This window comes from Lepidochelys olivacea (genome assembly GCF_965140295.1).
Source record: "Lepidochelys olivacea isolate rLepOli2 genome assembly, chromosome: 1".
NCBI lineage: Eukaryota > Metazoa > Chordata > Testudines > Cheloniidae > Lepidochelys > Lepidochelys olivacea.
The window spans coordinates 137,495,919-137,517,452 of record NC_140411.1 but is presented as its reverse complement, the minus strand read 5'-3'; the positions used below and the strand labels follow the sequence as shown (position 1 = coordinate 137,517,452).

General features: G+C 38.0%; 1 protein-coding gene across 6 annotated transcripts in view; it reads right to left on the bottom strand.

The window, feature by feature from the left end:
- OFD1 (OFD1 centriole and centriolar satellite protein) overlaps window positions 1-21,534 on the bottom strand; it is a 66,701-nt gene that overhangs the window by 43,598 nt on the left and 1,569 nt on the right. For all 6 annotated transcript variants that reach the window (XM_084610622.1, XM_084610617.1, XM_084610618.1 and 3 more), the window contains exons 3-14: window positions 19,104-19,304; window positions 18,400-18,468; window positions 18,281-18,311; window positions 16,847-16,954; window positions 15,356-15,492; window positions 11,960-12,133; window positions 8,815-8,921; window positions 7,835-7,954; window positions 5,133-5,206; window positions 4,685-4,776; window positions 4,353-4,542; window positions 3,075-3,205 (exon numbers count right to left, since the gene is read on the bottom strand). In XM_084610622.1, coding sequence (XP_084466748.1) covers window positions 3,075-3,205; window positions 4,353-4,542; window positions 4,685-4,776; window positions 5,133-5,206; window positions 7,835-7,954; window positions 8,815-8,921; window positions 11,960-12,133; window positions 15,356-15,492; window positions 16,847-16,954; window positions 18,281-18,311; window positions 18,400-18,468; window positions 19,104-19,304 — 1,434 coding nt within the window. The remainder of the gene's footprint in view (window positions 1-3,074; window positions 3,206-4,352; window positions 4,543-4,684; window positions 4,777-5,132; window positions 5,207-7,834; window positions 7,955-8,814; window positions 8,922-11,959; window positions 12,134-15,355; window positions 15,493-16,846; window positions 16,955-18,280; window positions 18,312-18,399; window positions 18,469-19,103; window positions 19,305-21,534) is intronic.

Here is a 21,534-nt window from a genome sequence, read left to right as displayed (position 1 = left end):
CATTACTCCTTGTCCTGTCCTCTTCCACCACTGAGAATAGTCTAGAACCATCCTCTTTGGAACCCCCTTTCAGGTAGTTGAAAGCAGCTATCAAATCCCCCCTCATTCTTCTCTTCTGCAGACTAAACAATCCCAGTTCCCTCAGCCTCTCCTCATAACTCATGTGTTCCAGACCCCTAATCATTTTTCAGAGTAAAAGCCGTGTTAGTCTGTATTCGCGAAAAGAAAAGGAGTACTTGTGGCACCCCAGAGACCAACCAATCTATTTGAGCATGAGCTTGAGCTGTAGCTCACGAAAGCTCATGCTCAAATAAATTGGCTAGTCTCCAAGGTGCCACAAGTACTCCTTTTCTTTTCTCTAATCATTTTTGTTGCCCTTCGCTGGACTCTCTCCAATTTTTCCACATCCTTCTTGTAGTGTGGGGCCCAAAACTGGACACAGTACTCCAGATGAGGCCTCACCAATGTCGAATAGAGGGGGACGATCACGTCCCTCGATCTGCTCGCTATGCCCCTACTTATACATCCCAAAATGCCATTGGCCTTCTTGGCAACAAGGGCACACTGCTGACTCATATCCAGCTTCTCGTCCACTGTCACCCCTAGGTCCTTTTCCGCAGAACTGCTGTCGAGCCATTCGGTCCCTAGTCTGTAGCTGTGCATTGGATTCTTCTGTCCTAAGTGCAGGACCCTGCACTTATCCTTATTGAACCTCATCAGATTTCTTTTGGCCCAATCCTCCAATTTGTCTAGGTCCTTCTGTATCCTATCCCTGCCCTCCAGCGTATCTATCACTCCTCCCAGTTTAGTATCATCCGCAAATTTGCTGAGAGTGCAATCCACACCATCCTCCAGATCATTTATGAAGATATTGAACAAAACCGGAGACTCAGGAACTGCTGAGGGATGGCACCTGCCTGAGCCCTGGGAAGGCAGAGACGGTGCCAGCCCTAGACTGTGTGGGGAGGGAGGCTAGGGTGACCCCATATTTGGGGCTTTGTTTTCTTCCAGGTCACTGTAAAAATGTTAAATAGCACAGGACCCAAGAACCGATCTCTGTGGGACCCGAGTGGAAACACACCTGCTTGATAACGACTACCCGTTTATAATCACATTTTGAGGCCTATTAGTTAGCCAGTTTTTAATCCATTTAATCAGTTCCATGTTAAATGGAGTAAATATTTAGTTCTAGTTTTTTAATCAAAACGTCATGTGGTACAAAGTCAAACACCTTACAGAAGTCTAAGGTCAACACTATTATATTTATCTACCAAATCTGTAACCTCATCAAAAAAAGATATCAAGTTAGTTTAACAGGATTTATTTTCCATAAACCCACACTGATCTGCATTAACTACATAACCCTACTTTAATTCTTTATTAATCGAGTCCCTTCTCAGACACTGCATTATCTGGCCCAGCTGGGATCAATGTTAGACTGACAGGCCTATAAATATCCAGGTCACCCCGTTTACCCTTTCTAAATATTGGCATTACATTAGCTATCTTCCAGTCTTCTGGGACTTCCCCAGTGCTCTAAGACTTATTGAAAAATCAACATTAACTGTCCAAAAAAGAAAAGGAGGACTTGTGGCACCTTAGAGACTAACCAATTTATTTGAGCATAAGCTTTCGTGAGCTACAGCTCACTTCATCGGATGCATACTGTGGAAAATACAGACCATGAAAAAATGGGTGTTTACCACTACAAAAGGTTTTCTCTCTCCCCACCCCACTCTCCAGCAGGAAAACCTTTTGTAGTGGTAAACACCCATTTTTTCATGGTTTGTATGTATAAGAACATCTTCTGTATTTTCCACAGTATGCATCCGATGAAGTGAGCTGTAGCTCATGAAAGCTTATGCTCAAATAAATTGGTTAGTCTCTAAGGTGCCACAAGTCCTCCTTTTCTTTTTGCGAATACAGACTAACACGGCTGTCACTCTGAAACCTGTCATTAACAGTCCAGCAAGCTTTTTTAAAACTCTGGACCTACTGATTTAAAAATTTCTGACTTTAATAGCTTTGGTTTAACACCTTCCAGAGATACCAGTGGAATGAACAAGTGTTAGCATCACCATATAAGATTATACCCCAGTTTTAACCCCAACCGGAGCAGAAATATTTATTGAACACTTATGCCTTTTTTAGATTATTATTGATAACTATACCATTTCCATCTAGTTACAAACCAATACCACTGTCAGGATTCTTTTTGTTCTTAATATATTTAAAAACCTCCATTTTATTGTCCTTAACTCTGTGAGCCACAGATTTCTCCTTGTGTCCCTTGGTTTCCCTTAATAATTTTATACAATTCCTAACTTCTGAATTATATTCATTACTATCAACTTCCCCTTTCTTCCATTTGTTTTACACACACACTTTTTACAGCTGCCCTCAATTCACCTCTAAACCAGTTCAGAGTTTTAACTAATATGGCCTTCTTCCTCTATTGTGGGTTTTGGCCCATCTACTAAAGGTGTTCTTAAATGATTCCCAACTATCATTCACATTTTTCTCACAAAAATCTTCCTCCCAGCTGATCTGGCTCATAACTGTTTTCAGCTTTGTGAAAGTGGCCCTATTATAGCACCACATGTATATACTACTGGTCTGGACTTTACTCTGTTTGTATATTATTAATATGATCAAATCATGATCACGTGTACCTAAGCCACAACTAATTTTTCATTCTGTGACCGGTTTCTCTTTATCCGTTAGGATAAGGGTTAATAAAGAATTCCTGTGTTGGCTGCAACATTTTTCCATTTCTACCAGCACAGATACATTAATTTTGATGAAAATGAGCAAGTGCTTCCAGGTCCAGCCAAATTTGTATTTTTTTTTTTCAGTTTCATCAGCAGTATTGACCTATAGTAAACAAGTACTGAAAAATCTTAGGTTTAACACAGGTTTGTTTGGTTAATTTTTTAAAAATTGTATTTATTTATTTTTAAGAAAAAATTGAATTAAAGCACTCCAATACCTCCTGCAATGGGGACAGGTGTAAGTGTTTAGAAAATGACAGAAAAAAAATCTTATACTATTAAGATGAAAAGAGAAGAATTTACCTCACTTTGCAGTTGCTTTTCCAGAAGTTGTTTATGGGTTTCAAACTCATCCTGTTCCAGCTTTTTAGCATGTTCAACTCTCCTCAATTCTGCCTGACAGGCTATATGTTCAGCTGATGGCTGAGTTAACTCTTTCACATAAAAGAACAATATCAGGAGATATTTTATAAGATACTTAAAAATGAACATTCACTATTTATAACCAACTCCTGGAAACTTAAAACTGAAATATTTTTCCTGACTACAATAGGTCTTAAATAGTAAAACTTAATTTATATACACTTTTTGGGGTATCTGTTTTTTCTAGAGACTGAACTTTGTGTGCCTCCCTCTGAGCAGTTATGAGCTAGGCAGGAAGTTTTCTACTCTGCAAGTTATTTACCTGAATCAACTTGTTCCTGTCTTATCTGAACCTGAATGTACTGCTCATCTGTGGTCTTCAAACACAACAACATGTTTTAGAAATGCAGATGCGCATTACAAGACAATAGATTATTATTCTACAGAGATCAGGTCTATCAAAATAGTCATTTGCAGAAGCCTTTGTCCTCTACTAACAACAATAAATAATGCTGTGGTTGAAAAAAAATGGTGTTTTGGGAGATGAAAGGAAAGAGAGGGTATTATCAACAATTAGTATTTTTGTATTTTAGTATCACCTGAATGCAGAGTTCCATTGTGCAAACAATGAGAGACTTCCATAAAAGTGCTTACAATGTAAATTTGACAAGACAATGATCATTATCCCCATTTTACAGATGGGGAAAGGAGACAAAGAGATTACATGACTTGACTGAGATCACGCAGGAAGTCAGTGGCAGATCTGGGAATTAAACCCAGGTTTACTAATTCCTAGTCCAGTGCTGTAACCACAAGACCAGCTTTTGGAAAGTGAAACATAAAAAAATCTACTATAATTAAGGACTTGAGGTCCTCTGAGGAGAAATAGATGAAGAAAATAGAATTGACATGCTTTTACCACTGTCCCATGAAGTGTCCAGGGACACTAATAAAAAAATCATCACCCAATACTTGTGATACTAGGAACTCTGGAAAAAACAAAGATAAATGAAAAGACAAAACAAGGATAAGCAGGAGCAAAACCAAGTATTATAACAGTTTTTTAAAGCAGAGTGTTAATTTCATTTTACATATATTCTTAAATTTAGTAGCCTCTTAACAGTCATGAAATAAAGTGGAATAAAATAAAATAAAGGTTTAATGGAAACCTTCTGCAAAATGAGGAAAGGAAAGTTATAAAATATGTTAAACACTAACTGTCTCGGAAATGCAGGTTTTCATTGCGAGTCTCCTCCAGTTGTTGTCTAAGTAGTTTATTTTGCACCTGAAGCTCCAGTTTCTCTTCCTTTAACAAGGGATAGTCCGCAATCTCTTTCAATTTTTCTGTCAACAACTGATTCTGTTTGTTTACCAATAGCACCTGCGACTTTACGGAATCCAGCTCCAGCTAAAAAACATGTCACACAGACTTCTTAAGGTGTTTCTCAAGAATATACTTTGTACCATATATTATTCCTGAAAAGGTAACACAAAACAGTTCAAATGTACTAATCAAACAATGTAGTCTCCAAATTCAGGCTCACAATTACCTCGAGCTCTTTTGCATGTGATACAACTTGTTTGAGTTCTTCCTTCTTTGAATTAACAGCAATGGTCTCTTCACGCAACAGCAGAGCCTTCTCTGTAAGGATCATAAACAGTTTCTGTAGGTTAATGTGTATCTCACACCAAAAACTACATAAAAAGAATATTAAGGTTGCAAAGTCAAACACTCAAAAGTGAAGAAAAGCCAGAATTAAGGTTGCCAGAGCAACCTTAATTTGACAAGGTTTGTGCATATGCATGATACAGTCTTTAATTACATGATTATATATTATTTTTTCCAAAGCACCAGCTTAGAAGTCTAAAGATAATGCTCTCTTTCTCCAACTTCAATTAAATACACTATATTTGTTTACAAATACTGCTTTGTTGCCTCTTATTACAAACTACAAGATAAACAATGGCTGTTGAGTATCTCTGAAAGAGATTAGTTACCTTTATTCTTTTTCTCATCTTCAGTAACCCTAGTGGTTCTGGTTATATATTCTTCCTTCAACTCGAGTTGATATCTGGGGGGGGGAAAAGTTACTAAACACCACAGCAAAAGAATTCTGAATGTCCCCAGACTCAGCTTTAACTACCTATCAAACTGTCTATATGCTAATTACAGTGGAACTTCTTCAAGGTCCTGACCTGCGAATGCTGAGTGCCCTCAAGTCCCACTGAAATCAATGGAAGCTGTGGGTGCTCAACACTTCATAGGATCAGGTCCTAATTAAACTGTAAGTATTTTGAAGCAGTTATCCTATCTTCCTGCATCTTTGTACAATGTCCAGGTCACTGAGGTCCTAATCGTGACTGCAGTACTAGAGTATACAAATAAATAAATCCTCACTTTTCTGGTCACTCACTTTATGATTTCCAGACAAAAAAGAGCAGTTTATCCCCAGTGCTCAGCAAAGATTAATGGTACTGAACACAGTCAATATTCACATTAAGTCTTCATTATTTTTCAAATATTTTAAAACATATATATTATAATTGAAACTATACAATTGTCAAAAATGTGATTTTATAATCCAAATTGAATTATTGACAAGTCTCCCAACTTTTTATATCCAAAGTCAACCATTTTCTGTAACAGAAATTCATTAATCTGAGTTCCATTAACTGTATGTGTCTATTTTTTCTTTTGTTTGGATTTATAATGATTCTTTCCCTCTAAGTTTTGTAATACATAATAATAGCTTTTATACTTTAATTTTTGTATGCCACATTTTAATTGTCAGACAGGATCCTAGAGCTATTGATAGATAGCTAAATACATTTTATAATAAGCAGATACAGACTAAGATCCTCAGGACAGAGATTGTGTTTTCCTGTGTGTTTGTACAGTGCTTAAAATATTTTGGACACTACTGTAACATAAATAACACTCTCCATTAAAATAGTCCCTGATAAGATCTGAAAGAGCTCTACAAACATTAACAAATGAAGCCACTAAACCCTATTTGTGAGGTAGGTGCTCCGTTTAGCATTTAGTTACTTTAGTATTAAATAGTAATTTACTAGATAAGTAAAACAAGGCACAGGGAGATGACATGTTTGCCTAAGGTTGGTCACTTAGTGGCATCCATCTAACTGCCCTCTGTTCCTAAGCCACTCTGTTTCAGGTGACACTTCATTCTCACTGAAATCAATTGCCTTATACCTCTCCTCTACAATTTGAATAAATCCATGTTAAAAGAGGCAGTGCTTGCACTATTCATTATTAGGTAATAGGTCCCGGCTGAGCTTGTGGATAACCAGGTGTTTAGCTGGTGAGTGGATTTCCTCCCCCTGCCTAAAGGGCTAATTCATTTCATTCTGTGGGAATGAGCATATCATGTCCTGGGAGCACTTTCTTGCAACAAAACAATCAGCAGGCCTCAGATGATCACTGCTTATATCACAGAGAGAGAGAGTACAAAAGAATCTCAAGTTAGGTGCCATCATTTTCTACTGTCAAACAGCTGATGCCATACACATCTCACTCAGATGCCTGTCCTGGCTGCTGGCCACCAAACATGAAAACTGCAAGGAAAATACACAGACAAATGACATAGGGCCTCTTCCTCCATTGTCCATGTAAATCAAACTGTGACCATCGCCCAGCAAAGAAGGGAGGAACAGAGAACATTGCTTATCCTACCCAGTCTGTGCAGTGCATCAAACCCTGCAGCTTTTATCCAGGAGAACACTCAATCACTTCCAATTCTTCAGCCCCAATGACTACAGACAGAAATGAAGTTTTGGGAGGCGGTGGTCAAGATTAATATTTTTTTTAGAAGTGAAGGTCGAGATGTTATTTTGGAGGTACAAGTGGATTTATTTTTGGGTACTGCTGAATTTGGAGGAGGAGAAAATTTTGTGAAGAGATATCGATTTTGCGGTGAGGAAAAATGGATGATTTTGGAGCTAGGCAAGATGAATTTGTGGGGGACAAAGATGGGTCTTGCTGGGAAGAGGAGGACTTTTTTGAAGGGAAAAAGAAGCTAGTTTACAAAGAACTTTTTAAGAACAGGGTTTTCTTTGATTGTTTTCAGGGAGTTGGGAGCCAGCAGAAAGGTATGGCCTATGACATGTACCAGTCTGCACCAAACAGCTGGTATTTCAAAAAATAATTCTCAGGGTAAGAAAATCCCTTTACATTTCCTTTTTAAAAAGCGTCTCATCCCGCCCCTTCAGCAAGTAACCCTTGAAAATCCCTTAATACTGGCTTCATACACCTTGCCTCCTTTCAGTTCTTCAAATTACTCAATATTTCAGCACTGGTCAAAAGAGATCACCAATGATACTCTGCATCTGCCTATCCAGCAGCCCTACAGATTCAGGTCACTTTTTCTTCACAGATAGGGAGACTGAAAGTGTGAACTGTTAAAACTCTATAGCCCTATGGACAGAAGAACATCATTACATATAGTGAGTTTTTTCTACCTGTTAGAAGGCATAATTGTTTTAACTCTTTTGGTTATGAAATGTATTCACCACATCTTATAAGATAAGTAAGTCACAAACTGATTAAAATAAAAATGCTAAGTGTTATATATTCAAGTCTTGCTTTTTTACAGTTCTCATTGGTAATTCCCATGGCATTTTTAGCATTCTATTCTCATGTGAAATATATATTCTCTATTAGAGACAAAAGAACAAATTACTTCAGGAGTTCATTCCTAAGCTTTTGGTCGTAAGTCTCCTCAATGTTCTTCACAGCTATCTCCCGACGTCGAAGTGCATCATCAACAGCTTTATTTTTTTCTTCTTGAAGTTTCTGAGCCCTGACATAATGAGAAATATACTGACACTGAGCAATTATATTTATGACATGCCAGAGTTTTCAAAAAGTTTTTTTTAATCACACAACATTTATGAAAGTCAAAAGTGTGATGGGTTAGCTTGGGGCAATTTAAAATTCTGATCAGATCTATCATTATCATTCGCTAAGAAAAATGAAAAGTGACACATACTAAGCTGTACTGTTAAAGAGACAGACTGATCAACTGTATAAACAACCAGATTTGCAACTGCTGAAAACTGAAAGTATTACAGTACGGATGTTGTTTAGTTCTTCCATTTTAGAAAGGGTGCTCAGCTTGCCACTCTGTCAGCACCCTCTGCTGGCTAGACAAGAAAGTAACTTATGTTAGTGGGGAAATAGCTTTCTTCTTTCTTGCCTACAAAAAACACAAGATGCTAACAGATTAGAAAATGTTGGAAAGCAGGCAAGAATTAGTTTTAGGGTTTTTTAATTACAGAAGAAACACACATCTTTTATTAAATGTGCACTCACAATATGTATCATGGCAAAACCAACATTACAAATGTAAATTTGTCACTACAGTTGCCTTGCTCGTGCTGGGATTACATACTGCTTTTTAAGTTAATGACTTCAAAGCAGAAGTCCAGTTCCTCAGTCTCTCTGAAGTAGTGCCACGCTCTTTTGCTGAGAACAAAATAGGCCTCTTAGCACAGGATGCCCCTACTGCTAGATGCAGCTGCATATTACTCAAAATGTAGCATATCATATTTAGAGATAAATAAAACAAATTTCAATTTCATAAAAATTGCAACGTCTTGAGACATGCTTTCTACAAACAAAGCAACACCAGAGGTAAATGCATGACCTAAAGTGACTCACAGTTCAAAACCTTCAATTCTTTGCTTTAGTTCTGCCTCTCTGGTTCTTATCATTTCAATATCTTTCAGCAGACTTTGTCTTTGTGTATAAACCTCCTTTGCTTCAATCTACAACAGAAAATATTACTTCTATTCATTTTATTTTTACACAAAAAACTGAGATTTAAATTAAAATAATTTCCAGTAAATTCAGAGAGAGTGGCAACAGCAGCAAGACATAACAAGACGTCAATAGTATAAAAATTAGAAACATAAATGTTACAGACCTCGTTCCAGGAACTGGTTTGATCCTGACAAATATTATTTGCATAGCTTGCTAGTAACAACTGATTTGCACTAACCGGGGGCTAAGTCACTTCCTTTATGGATGCCCCCCGACTTACGCAATCGTTCCATTCCGGAAAGCCTTCCGTAAGTCAAATTGTGCATAAGTCGGAAATGTATACTCGTACATTATGCAAAATTTTCCGCAACTCAAAAATCCTATCTCTGGCTTATGGAACTTTTTTAGTAAGTGCGAATTTGTGGTGTAGATGTGACATCTGGTATTGCCATTATGGTCGAAATTCGGGTCTTGCATAACCCAGGGAGCATCTGGTATTCTACTTTATTTAGGGTTAACACACTTGAAAGTTATTACTTGCTATCAAGTAATGTATCTTTTAGAACGCTGCACAGATTCAAAAGTCATAAAACAAAAAGAAAGATTTATTTATAACACAGAATTACCACACACAAATACAAACTTTAGAACATACCAAAACTGCAAGAGAAAAAGCAGTAAAAGTAGGTAAAAGCAGTTTTGTCCCTATCTTAACTAGATTAACAAAAAAGAATTAAAGAGACAAGGTGCTTGAGGTAATATATTTTATTAGACCAACTTCTGTTCTTGAGCAAGAGAAGCTTTCAAGCTTACACAAAGCATTTGTCCAATAGAAGATATTACCTCACCCACCTTGTCTCGCTCATATGTTGGGACCAACACCGCTACAACACTGCATACAAAAAATATATATATAAGAAACTTTAAAAAACCTGATAAATGTACAGTTAACAGAGAAAATGCACTCTGTATTCTTGCTTTAAAACTAAACTTTCTTCAAAATACTGGTTCCATTAGCAGCTGCCTCCAATTCTACATTCTAGACTATCCAAACCAAACAATACCTTCTAAAAGAATCTTCCCTATGACCATAATGGCAATACCAGAGGTCACATCTACAGCCCAGTTCTTACTAATAAAAAAAACTCTCTGTAATTCTTAGCTTTAAAAAGAAACAAAACATGTGCCTCTGCAGAAAGGCTAAGAGCATGAAGACTGAATGACCTCTTTATCCCAAAGGTGGTCCTATCAAATTTGCAATTCAGGTGCATTGTACAAGTGTGGAAAAGCTGGAACAGCCACTGTCTCCTGTTCCTGTGTTTTGGATAACTAGAGAAATTTGATCTCCGGTGCTTTTCCTGAGATTACATTCTTCTACTAAAAAGATCTACGTGATCTTTTATCTGCAATACAAAACCACTTAGCACAGCAGAGCTGCTGGTCTCTTTGCTCGGACAACCCAGCAAGTAAATGAAGTGTGTACTTGGTCTCAAAGATCAAAAACTGACAATAGCACCCAGCATCCACAATGGTTCACTTGACAAATCTTCTGATCCAGACCTTTTTTAATAACTGAATTAATTTCATGTTCATGAAAGTCGGAGTAATAGCATAAGGTAGGCAGATTTCATAAAAGTTTCTAAGGACATGACTATGAAGGAAATCAAGTTGTCACAGGGTGAGAGGCAAAGTTTTGTCATGGACCAGAAAAACAAAATACAGAAAAGAGGAATAAAATAGCTAATTTTCAGCATCGCAGGAGGTCAAAAGCAAAGTGCTCAAAAATCCATATTAGGATTGGTAAAAAGAAAAGGAGTACTTGTGGCACCTTAGAGACTAACCAATTTATTTGAGCATAAGCTTTCGTGAGCTACAGCTCACTTCATCGGATGCATACTGTGGAAAGTAAAGTATATCTAAAATATAAGCTATTACCAGCAGGAGAGTGGCATGGGGGGAGAGAAAACCTTTTGTAGTGGTAAACACCCATTTTTTCATGCTTTGTGTGTGTAAAAAGATCTTCTATACTTTCCACAGCATGCATCCAATGAAGTGAGCTGTAGCTCACGAAAGCTTATGCTCAAATAAATTGGTTAGTCTCTAAGGTGCCACAAGTCCTCCTTTTCTTTTTGCGAATACAGACAAACACGGCTGTTACTCTGAAACCTGTCATTAGGACTGGTGTTACTCAATATAAAAATTAAAGTTCTGGAAAGAGAGGGAAACAGTAAGGTGGCAAAAATCTGTAGATGACACAAAATTATTTTGTTTAGTAAAGAATAGAGCAGATCCAAGACAGCAACATGGTGGCAGGCAAAATTCCTTGTAATCAAGAGAAAAGTAATAAACATTGGGAAGAACAATCTGGACCACACATACACATTTTTGGATACTAAATTAACAGTGGATTAAATTACCATGCTGTAAAAAGATCTCGAAGTCATGGACTCACACATCTGATCAATGCATGACAGTGGTCAAAAATGCAAACAGCACCTTGGGTTATATTAAAAAGGATAGCAAATACCGAATAGATAATAATGTAATTATATACATGGATGGTATGTCCACACCATGAATATTGTGTTCCATTTTATTTATATTTTTTTTTATTTCAACTTCTAAAAAGAAAACTACAATAAGAAAATCATAACAACCATAATAAACAGAAAAGAAAAACCTACAAAGCAGCCATCTAGGACTGCCATTAAAAATATCCTCAATACTCTGAAAGGAGAATAGGGATTCATACATATAACGATATCTATATTACATTTACTCTTCTTCTGCAGCACCGCGGCTACTCCAATCTATTTACATATTTATACCATACTCATCACCATGATCACTGAGAACCTGAAATCACTAAACATACCAATCTGCGTGGTGCTTTCCTGATGTGGGATTAAAAGAGAACTATTGAACTCTTTTTCACTTAGGACCCAGTGGGATCTGAATGTAGTTCCTTCAAAGATCAAAGGGCAATTTCATTAACTAACTGAACCACTTAGCACTGGATCCAATTATTATTTTTAAACATTACCTCCTGTTGTTTTTGAAGTCTTTCAATAGCATTCTTTTCACGAGCAATCAGAGCCTCTGACTTGGCTTGGTTTGTCCTTTCAAACTCTCGACGCAAATCAGAAACTTCTTTCTGGCATCGTGCTTTCTCTTCCATTCGAATCTTTGCTATTTCAACCTCTTTGAAATGTTGTAACTGTTACATGTAAGAAAAGAACAAAGTAAATATCCCTCACTTGATCACAAAAAAGATAAACAAAATCCTCTCTTTTAGGTTAAATTTGACGTTCAGACATATGCACTTACTTGCAAATAGCTTGTTTACACTGTTGATCATTGTAGCATACTGAATTCCCTTTGAGAAACTATACAGAAATGTCTAATTAAATGTGTTAATCTTTTGAGTCAATGTATGTAAACTTCTCTGTGATAAAAGTACCTTTGAAGCATATATGACTGAAAGGTCTTCCATATTTACACCTTCCATCTAGGATCTCAAAGCAGATTACAAATATAGATAATATCACCTTTAGGCGTAAGTAAGCTAGATATAGGGCATTGCACTAAAGGAGTTTCCACTGCTCTCTGTGCTTAAATTGTGTCATTTTTTTTTTACTCACTCCAGTACATACAGCAGGGGAACAGAGCAAGAGATCAGGTAAGGCAGCTAATTAAATGTCCCACTCTCCAACCTGACGCTCTGTGACTGGCAAATAAAGAATGCCACATTCCCTAATTCTTCTTCTGACTGGGTCTCCATTCTCGCCCCATTCCCAAAGAGTGTACATATATGAGTGGGAGGGAAAGAAAATAAATGGGATTGCAAGGATGCATAAGAGAAAGTCAGAGAGAAAATGGATGAGAGAATGCAAGTGAGGCAGAGAATGAATGGGAGTACTAAATGAAAGAGAATAGGGAAAATGTGAAAACAGTGAGAAGACAGAAGTTAGATAGGAAAAAAGCATAGCCCGGGACCTCTGATTAGGGAATTAGGGCCTATGCACACACAAACTTGTACTGAGTTAGTTAAACCATGTGCAACCCCAAGTGTGGAGACACTTAAAATTGTTTATAGATGGCTTATATGGATTTAATTTACACCTTAAGACACTAAGGAATCAATTTAAACTAAATTGCTATAAGCCATTTCTAAACTGATTTATGATTGTCCACAAAAAGGGTTGCACCAATTTAACTAAACCAGTGCAAAGGTTTCTACACAAAAACTTGCCGAAGCCTTTAGTGACAGTAAGATCATGTTTATATTGGGGAATTATACACAAAAAATCCCCACTAGTGCTACCACTAATTCAGCTGATGTAAACAAGGCACCAGGAAGTTCGGATATATTTACCCCCCTAAAGAAAGATGATACAAGAGGTTTGCTTATATTGTATCCCCATGTCTAAGAGCAGCTCTCAAGGATCTGTTGTAGACGTGTTGTCCAAAGGGATTTTTTGTTAAACTTGAGGTAATTATATTCAGTTGTTTTGGGTTATAACATAAAAAACAAAATGCTCTATTATTTATTGTGACTGCCTTTTTATTTCTCCATGACATTAAGATATGGCTGAACTTTGAAAGTTGATACTTTGCATACGGTATTTCGGGAAAGAAGTGACTTTATAAAGGAAAGGGGGAAGCTAAATTCTGACTAAAAGTCTGAGCATGTTCAATGGGCACAAATTTTTAGCACAACCAAATGAAGTCCCAGTCCTTTTGTGATATTTCATAGAGGATCTTATGTTAACACAACATCAGTGTTGCAACATTAACTTGACCATGCTGCACACGTAATATTTTCCATTTCTGTTTTTCTTGTTAAACGTATACCATAATATCTACAGTATAGTAATTGTTTCCAAATCAATATTATAGTAAGAAGCTTAACTTTTCCTAATACTTGAATTATTTATTTTATGTGACATTTTTTGCATGTAATTTTCTTGTTTTTAAGAAAAAGATTGCTTTATGTGTTTAATAAAGATTGCATTTCGGTCCCAATTATGCTTTGAAGCTTGAACTTCAGTGAGGTTCATAGCGATGGAGAATGGTGAATTACCTCTTATTGCTGTTATTGTTTAGATGATATAAATTCAGTTTATTTTTAAGACAATCTTAAAATTTGCAAAATATTGCAGAATGCAGACAAAAATTGCAAAAGATCCTAAAATCATGAGATCCACAATATTTTTCACATTTTATGATTTTTCTATTCTCCATGTAAAGGCAATGCTGTTTTGGAGGCTTTTACTATGTAGTTTGGTGAGATATTTTCAAAAACAATGAGGAGTCCGGTGGCACCTTAAAGACTAACAGATTTATTTGGACATAAGCTTTCGTGGGTAAAAAAATCCACTTCTTCAGATGCATGAAGTTTGAATGAACTGGACTTTGAATGAAAAAACATGTTTAAAAAAGATAAGAAATGCTGACATTAAAGAATCATCACATTTTCCATAACTCATACTTCCCTTTCTAATAGATTAAGGGTAGCACAGAACAACATATACTGACTTATAACACTGAAATATAAAAAGAAGACTTGTTAATAGTAAGATTAAGAGCTTTGATAATTATAAATCTTTCAAAAATGTAGTTATGTATAATGAATGACTGTAGATAAGGTAACACTTAGGCCAAGGCTTTGGTGGCATAAGTGTGGTTTTGCCAATTCTTCTTTTACACAAAATTGCTAATCTGCTTAACATGTTATTGCTAACAGAACAAAGGTAACACATGGTGTTGGAAGTAGTAAGTAAAAGACACACAAACATGTAATAACTAAATTAACCCTTTTCTTGGGAAGACCCAGGGCAGGGTGACACAAAAACAGAAACTGCAAAACCAGCAGGGAAAAATGCAGAAGTTGGGTAACTGAATCTTGCGCATGTGTAACGTACGGGTTACTTAAAATGTAAAAGGTTGATGTGCTGATGTAAAAGCTGACTGGATAAATATTAAGTAATCTATAATGTAGAACTGTATAAAAGACCTACAGGTCCATGTTTACTAACTGGAGAAACACCAGATCAGAAACTGAAAAATAGGACTGAAGAACCAGAAAAAGGGATCAGAGAAACGACAACTATCATGGAAGATGGCCCAGAATGTGGTTACCAATTCTGTTTCTCTGTTATTTGTCCGATACATATGTATGGCCGGATACTATACATGACAACAATTCTGTCTGAAATTGTATAAATAAAGGCAAAAATTGACTCAGCTTAAACTGGGTGGATTTATGACTCAGTTTCCCAACTTTTACCCCCAACAGAGAACATGAGGTTTTTGCATATATAATAGATTGGCATGACTCATTTCTGATTCAAATTATTAGAAGCATTACAAATTTGCAAAATAAAATGAACACATCCCCAATCCCTCATTTCCATGACCACTGATTTCTAGGTTATACCTTTTCAGACATTTCTGTTTGAAGCTGGTCCTCTATTTCTTTTCGATATTCAATGAGTTTCACTTCTAAAGACTCAAATTTCTGATGCAGGGGATAAATGTCTGCAAACTGTTCATCAATCAGCTGAAGTTTCTCAACTATATAAAGAATAATGCAATGTACCATCACATAGAAATATTACATTTAGTAACACTGTTGCTCCTACCTAAGATTTTAGGGCTCCCTGTAGGTTTTAACTACCCATGCCTAGTTTCTACTGAAAAGCTACCAAGGAAGCTGTGAAAAGAAATGGTCACTTAAGACATGAAAACGTGGTTGGAAACAAGCCACCTACGTACTTCACAATATGGCACGTGGTCCAACTAATTGTTTATGTGCAAAAAGTTGGAGGTAATATTTAAATTACCAGGATAACTGATTCGGATTGTAGCCAACCTCTCTCACTGTTCTCCCAAGTGTGCCCGAGGGGAACTGGGCAAGAGGAGATAAAGGAGCCTGAAACCAAATGGCACCTTCCTGCCCCACAACTGCTGCATATTACCCCCTCAGATGGAATCTCATCAGCTACTGAGGCAAACATGAACCTCTGATTTCAAACAACAGGTGCCTGTAAATTATATTGTATAACTAACTTCAACAACAATCCACTCCAATGAACAAATCTACTAGACGGTTTTTAGAAATGGAATTACCAGTATGTCCAATTTTTGTCTTATGCTATGATTTCTGGCACTAGAAACAATTAATAAATTATATTATAATTAGAACTGGGCAAAAACAATTTGCCTGTCCAACAAAAATTTTCAAGATCTCAAAAAATGTTCTTGTTCTGCCTCAGGGCAAAACTTTAGAGATCTTTAGATTTTTTCCATGAAGAAACAAGAGAAAGATATACATACATCAGAATAGAAAATGGCCCAGTGGTTAGGGTACTCACATGGGACGTCAGAGATGTAGGGATTCACATCCCAAGGGAGTGCCCTTACTACTGAGCTATTGACTATTCTGTGGTGGGTCTCTCATTTTCACCAGATGTTCCATCCTGGATCTCAGGAAAGTTTCCTTAAAAAAAATGATACATTCCTGCAAAAAGTTTCATTTTCAATTAACTGATATTTTCCACCTGCTCCCGCTCCCCGTCACAAAAAAAAACAAACCACACACACACATACACACACAAAATTTATAACTCCCAAACAACTCTAATTATAAATTTCCATAAACTAAAAATTATTTAGGCATATGCTCTTTGAGGCCTATAATATTAAAAATAATACATCTAGGGTGGATGGATGGATCTGAATACATAACGTATTTGAACTGAAGACCCAAATCACAGCAAAACTTTTGTTTTACACTTTCCTGGGCTTATTTTAGAATACCAGAGAGGGATGCAATCTAGTGTCTATTATTACTTCAGGCATGGGCAAGTGCTGAATGGATACAGTATTGAGCTATCTGAGGAAAATAGTTTATGAAAGCTCTATTTACCAAGAGATTCTCTATAAGGAGGTATTGAGCTTGTCTGAGTTTCTGTGTTGCGACTTTCCTTACATAGGTGATGCTCTGTCAGCTCCATTAACATCTGTATAAGAAAACCTTAGAGATACAGTATGTTAGTTACTTTTCTCTTCCACAACAAACTGAAATTTGAAGGCAGAGACAACTCTTTTACAAGACAAAGAAAAAACTAAATGGTGAGAGGATGAAATTATTTCCAAAGAACACAAGAAATCATTCAATAAAATCAGTGTAAAACTTCTAAAAAGAGTATATTAATAGCAAGCATGCTCGAGTCTCCCACAATCAGCATACCTTGACCATTTCCGTTACCTTTACCACCAAACTCATTGAGGGAACAAATTACCATCACCACCAATACCTGAAATCAACAAGAACTGCAGGTGTTTGGTGCTTCTGAAAATCAAGCCACTTTTGTTTAGGTGCCTAAATACAGAGTTAGAAGCCTAACTTTTGGGACCAGGTGTGAAAATTGTGCCCTATATGAGCCAGAGGCAAATTAAATGAAAGTTTATCTTGGTGCAGGCCTAAGCTGCCCAGCAGGCAATCAAGGGCCATGCAAATCGGGAGAGGTGCCCCTTCCCCCGGTCCGGTCCAGCCCTGCCAGAGCTATTGCGGCCAGGGAGAGGCAACCCTCCCCCAGCCCAGCCCAGCCGAGCCCAGCCCAGTCCAGCCTGAGCTGCCACGGCTGCGGAAAGGCACCTCTTACCTGGCCCTAAGCTGCTGTGGCGAGAGAGGGCTGGGGGAGTCCTCTCTCCCAGCCACAGACACGGGGCAGCCTGCACCCCAAAGCCCTCATTCCCGGCCCCAGCCCAGAGGCTCCATCCTCAGCCGAAGCCCTCATCCCCCTGTACCCCAAGCCTCTGCTCCAGCTCGGAGCCCCCTCTCACACTCCAAACCTGTTGGTCCCACCCCCACCCACATCACCTCTACATTGGTGCACAAAATTCATTAAGCACATGGATGTAAAAAACTATAGGGAACCCTAGTGCTGGCCCGTACACTGTACAGGAATGCAATTGAGTAGAACATAATGCAGAACATCTGAATTCCCCAGCATTAGAATATAAAATATTACGGTCTTTGGAAGTTTTACATTTATCAGGATTTAAAGGTTTTAATTTTTTTTAATTTATAATACAGGAATTTTTAATTTTTTTGGAGTAGAGGTTTAGCATTTCATACATGCCACAAATTGGGAAAACCCCAAAAGAAGCATAAGAGTCACTAACCTAAATAATCACAAATTACTTTTAAGAATCAAACATTTAATCAAATGTATTCAATATCTAAATAGAGTTTCTATTACCCATATGATATTATAAACTAAGCTATCAAGGAAAAGGGGAAATATTAGGGGAAGTGGATGACTCATTATATGCCTAGTATGTAAATATGTAATACCTTTTTTGTTCTCTTTTTGAGCTCCTGAAGTCTGTATGAAGAAAAAGATAAGATTATTATTCTGTGTACTCAATCATAAATTATAATTGAAGGAAGAGTTACAGAATCAAAATTATTACCAATGATTTGTAAAGACTGGATTTTGGATGGATCCTAATTAGCTGCAGAAGATCTTGCATAGTAAACACCTTTTTAAAAAAGAAGGCAAAAAAATCAAAATTTTAAGAACATTACAAGCAATTAACCTGTTTTTCTCTGTTGCGGTAAAGAGATCCACCTTGGATTTGCTACACTTGAGACAGATTTGATCCACCACTTTATCACACAAAGACCAATTGTAGGACAGAGCTAATCCTGCCTTGCTTCTATATGTGAGCTAAGTGGCAGTCAGGGATATCTCTTGGGAGAATGCCCAATTTCACAGCTCAAGAGCATTCCAATGAAGGAAGAAAGACTGTCTCATCAGGCTTGTCGATGTAAAAGACTATATCCCAATTATCCGTTCGAATCAAGGCTACCTGTTAGAATATAAAGTTGCAGAACACTCACCATCTCTAGAACACTTATAGTGTCAATGAAGACACTACAGACCAAGTATCCTGAGTGTGGAACCCCTTTATCTGGGCACTCAACAGCTATAATTTGTACTAGAAGTTTCAAACTAATACGGAACTCACAAGCCTTGAAACTACTCGGTGAACCCTTGGCTCCTCCTTTACACAGAGGATTTTAAAAATTATATTGGAAGGATCAGTTAACGATTGCAAAGTCCTACATGAATATCATCTCTCACATTCCTTGCATAATAAATTACAGAGCTCACCTTCTCCTTTTCCAATCCACTTTCTGGATAGAAAACAGAAAGTGAATATTCATAGCCACAACTACGCAGGTGATCTGCCACCAGGCTGTTGGAAGCTCCAATTAACAATGAACTGCCTTCACTGGACACTGGTTGTGGCTGAAGTTCTCCACTTAAAATTGGATGCATCAGTTCATGGATTAGCTGGTTTCGGAGCTGCGTCTGGTAAAAACAGAAATTCAACAACAGAAAGAGAAAACACTGGAATTTTTTGCTTTCCTGAAGCCATACAGATTCAGTATATGTAAAGAAACAAAAAGAATGGTGTCTAGATCCTGCTACTGTCTCGGGGCACATCTACACTACAAGCATTATAGCGGCACAACTGCTGTACTACAGCTATGCTGCTGTAGTGTAGGCAATCACTACAGCAACAGATGTGGTTTTTTCATCACTATAGTAAATCCATCCCCTCAAGGGGCAGCAGCTAGGTTGATGAAAGAATTCTTCCATCTATCTAGTTACATCTACAGTGGGGGTTAGGTTGACCTAATTAAAGAGCACAGGGCATGAAATTTTTCATAGCCCTGAGAAATGTAGCGAGGTCAACCTAAGTTTTAGGTGTAAACTAGGCCTGACTGCAGCATATTCAGTTACAGCTTATTTGAAAAATTCACTAGTCCACTAAATGACAGGCCAAGAAGTTGCTGAGGAGAAGAGGGAAAAGGGTACAGAGTGGTCTAGCCACCACTAATCCTTTTGCAGATAGGGGCGGAGGAGGGGGGAGGAAACTAGGGCGCCGTGCAACTAGACCATCTAGTTCTTTCTCACAGAGACAGGTAAATGTAGTAAAGTTAATGCAGAAATGTTTGAGACTAGGAAAGATAGATGGCACAAGGTACAAAAGAGAAGTAGATGACTGAGAGAAAGAAATTGTGGAGAGAAGGAAAAAGAAACAGAAAATACAGGGAAAGTGAAAACTCAAGGGAAGGAAAGAGACAAGGAAACAACAGACACAGAACAACGTAGGGAAAAATACACTGGGACTGAAAAGATCTGGGTTCTGCTCCCTGCTTCCTCTGTGACCACTGGTCAAAATACCTAATCTCATCATGCTTCAGTTGCCTCTCCATTACATGGGAATAATATTTCCTTTCTCCTCCATCCCTTATCTGGTTATCTATTTAAAGTCCATGCCCTCTGGGGCAGGTGCTGTTTACTGTGTGTATGTACAGTGCTTAGTGCAATGGAACCCTGATGTCATCTGGGGCCACTAGGCACTACAATTATTACTGTGACTTATTACAGGGGAGAAAAAGTAGCTGGAGTGTTTGAAGCCCTTGCTACATCGGAAGCATTGCCACCAGCAGTCAGGCTTTGCTAGGAACAGGTCCAATTTAGACGCCATTTTGGCTCTCCTTTTGTTGTTGGAGACACATCGCAAATTCAAGAAGCCTCTGTACATGGCATATGTCGATCTTAAGGCTGCATTTGATTCAGTTGACCGAGTCCAACTATGGAAGGCCTTAAAGGACACAGATGTCCCACTCTACAGGACTTGATTAGCGAGCTGCATAATGGAACCACGGCCCGTGTACATCTCGGGAATCTGACGTCTGCACCTTTTAAATCAGTATCTGGTGTCAGCTAGGTCTGTGTCTTGGCCCCTGAACTCTTCTGTCAGGCAATGGATTTCGTAATGCAGCATTCTAACAGATCCATAGGCATTAAGATTGGTAATCTCTCGTGCTCAGACCTTGACTATGCGGATGATGTTCTAGTACAGAGCCCCGACAGGTTTTGCGAGGCACTCCAGCAAATGGAGGAGTCGTCGACTAAGGGTGGCCTCCATGTTTCGTGGTCAAAGACAAAGCTGCAAAATCTAGGATCAAGTCCATCAGTGACTCCAATCTCTTTCAATAATGAAACTGTTGAAGCAGTTTCCAGCTTTTGCTATTTGGGTTCTATACTCACCAGTTCCTCCAACTCTCACACAGAGGTTCTCCACTGGATTGGCATCGCAGCATTTGCCGTGGGTCGTTTACAACAAATATGGAATCAACATAATCTTGGCATAATGATCAAGTTCAGGATCTATCCTCTCTGTACTGCTGTATGGTTGCGAAACATGGACACTATGCCACCCGAACTGGGCAAAGCTGGAGGCTTTCCACCCAAAATTCCAACGTCATATATTGGATATAAAGTGGAATGACTTCATTTGTAATGCAGATGTTTACAGTCACTCCCCGCAGGGCCAGACTACTGGGGCCACTGTCCACCGACAGCATCTTATGCTTTTTGGACGTGTTGCGAGAATGCCACAAGACGTTCTGGCAAATGCTGTTCTCCTGGTGACTTGTAACAGCCGGGATAAACTTCCACCAACTGAGGGGTGGAGGCGGCCCAGACGAAGACACCATATTATATGGGTGCATCACGTCTGTTCCAA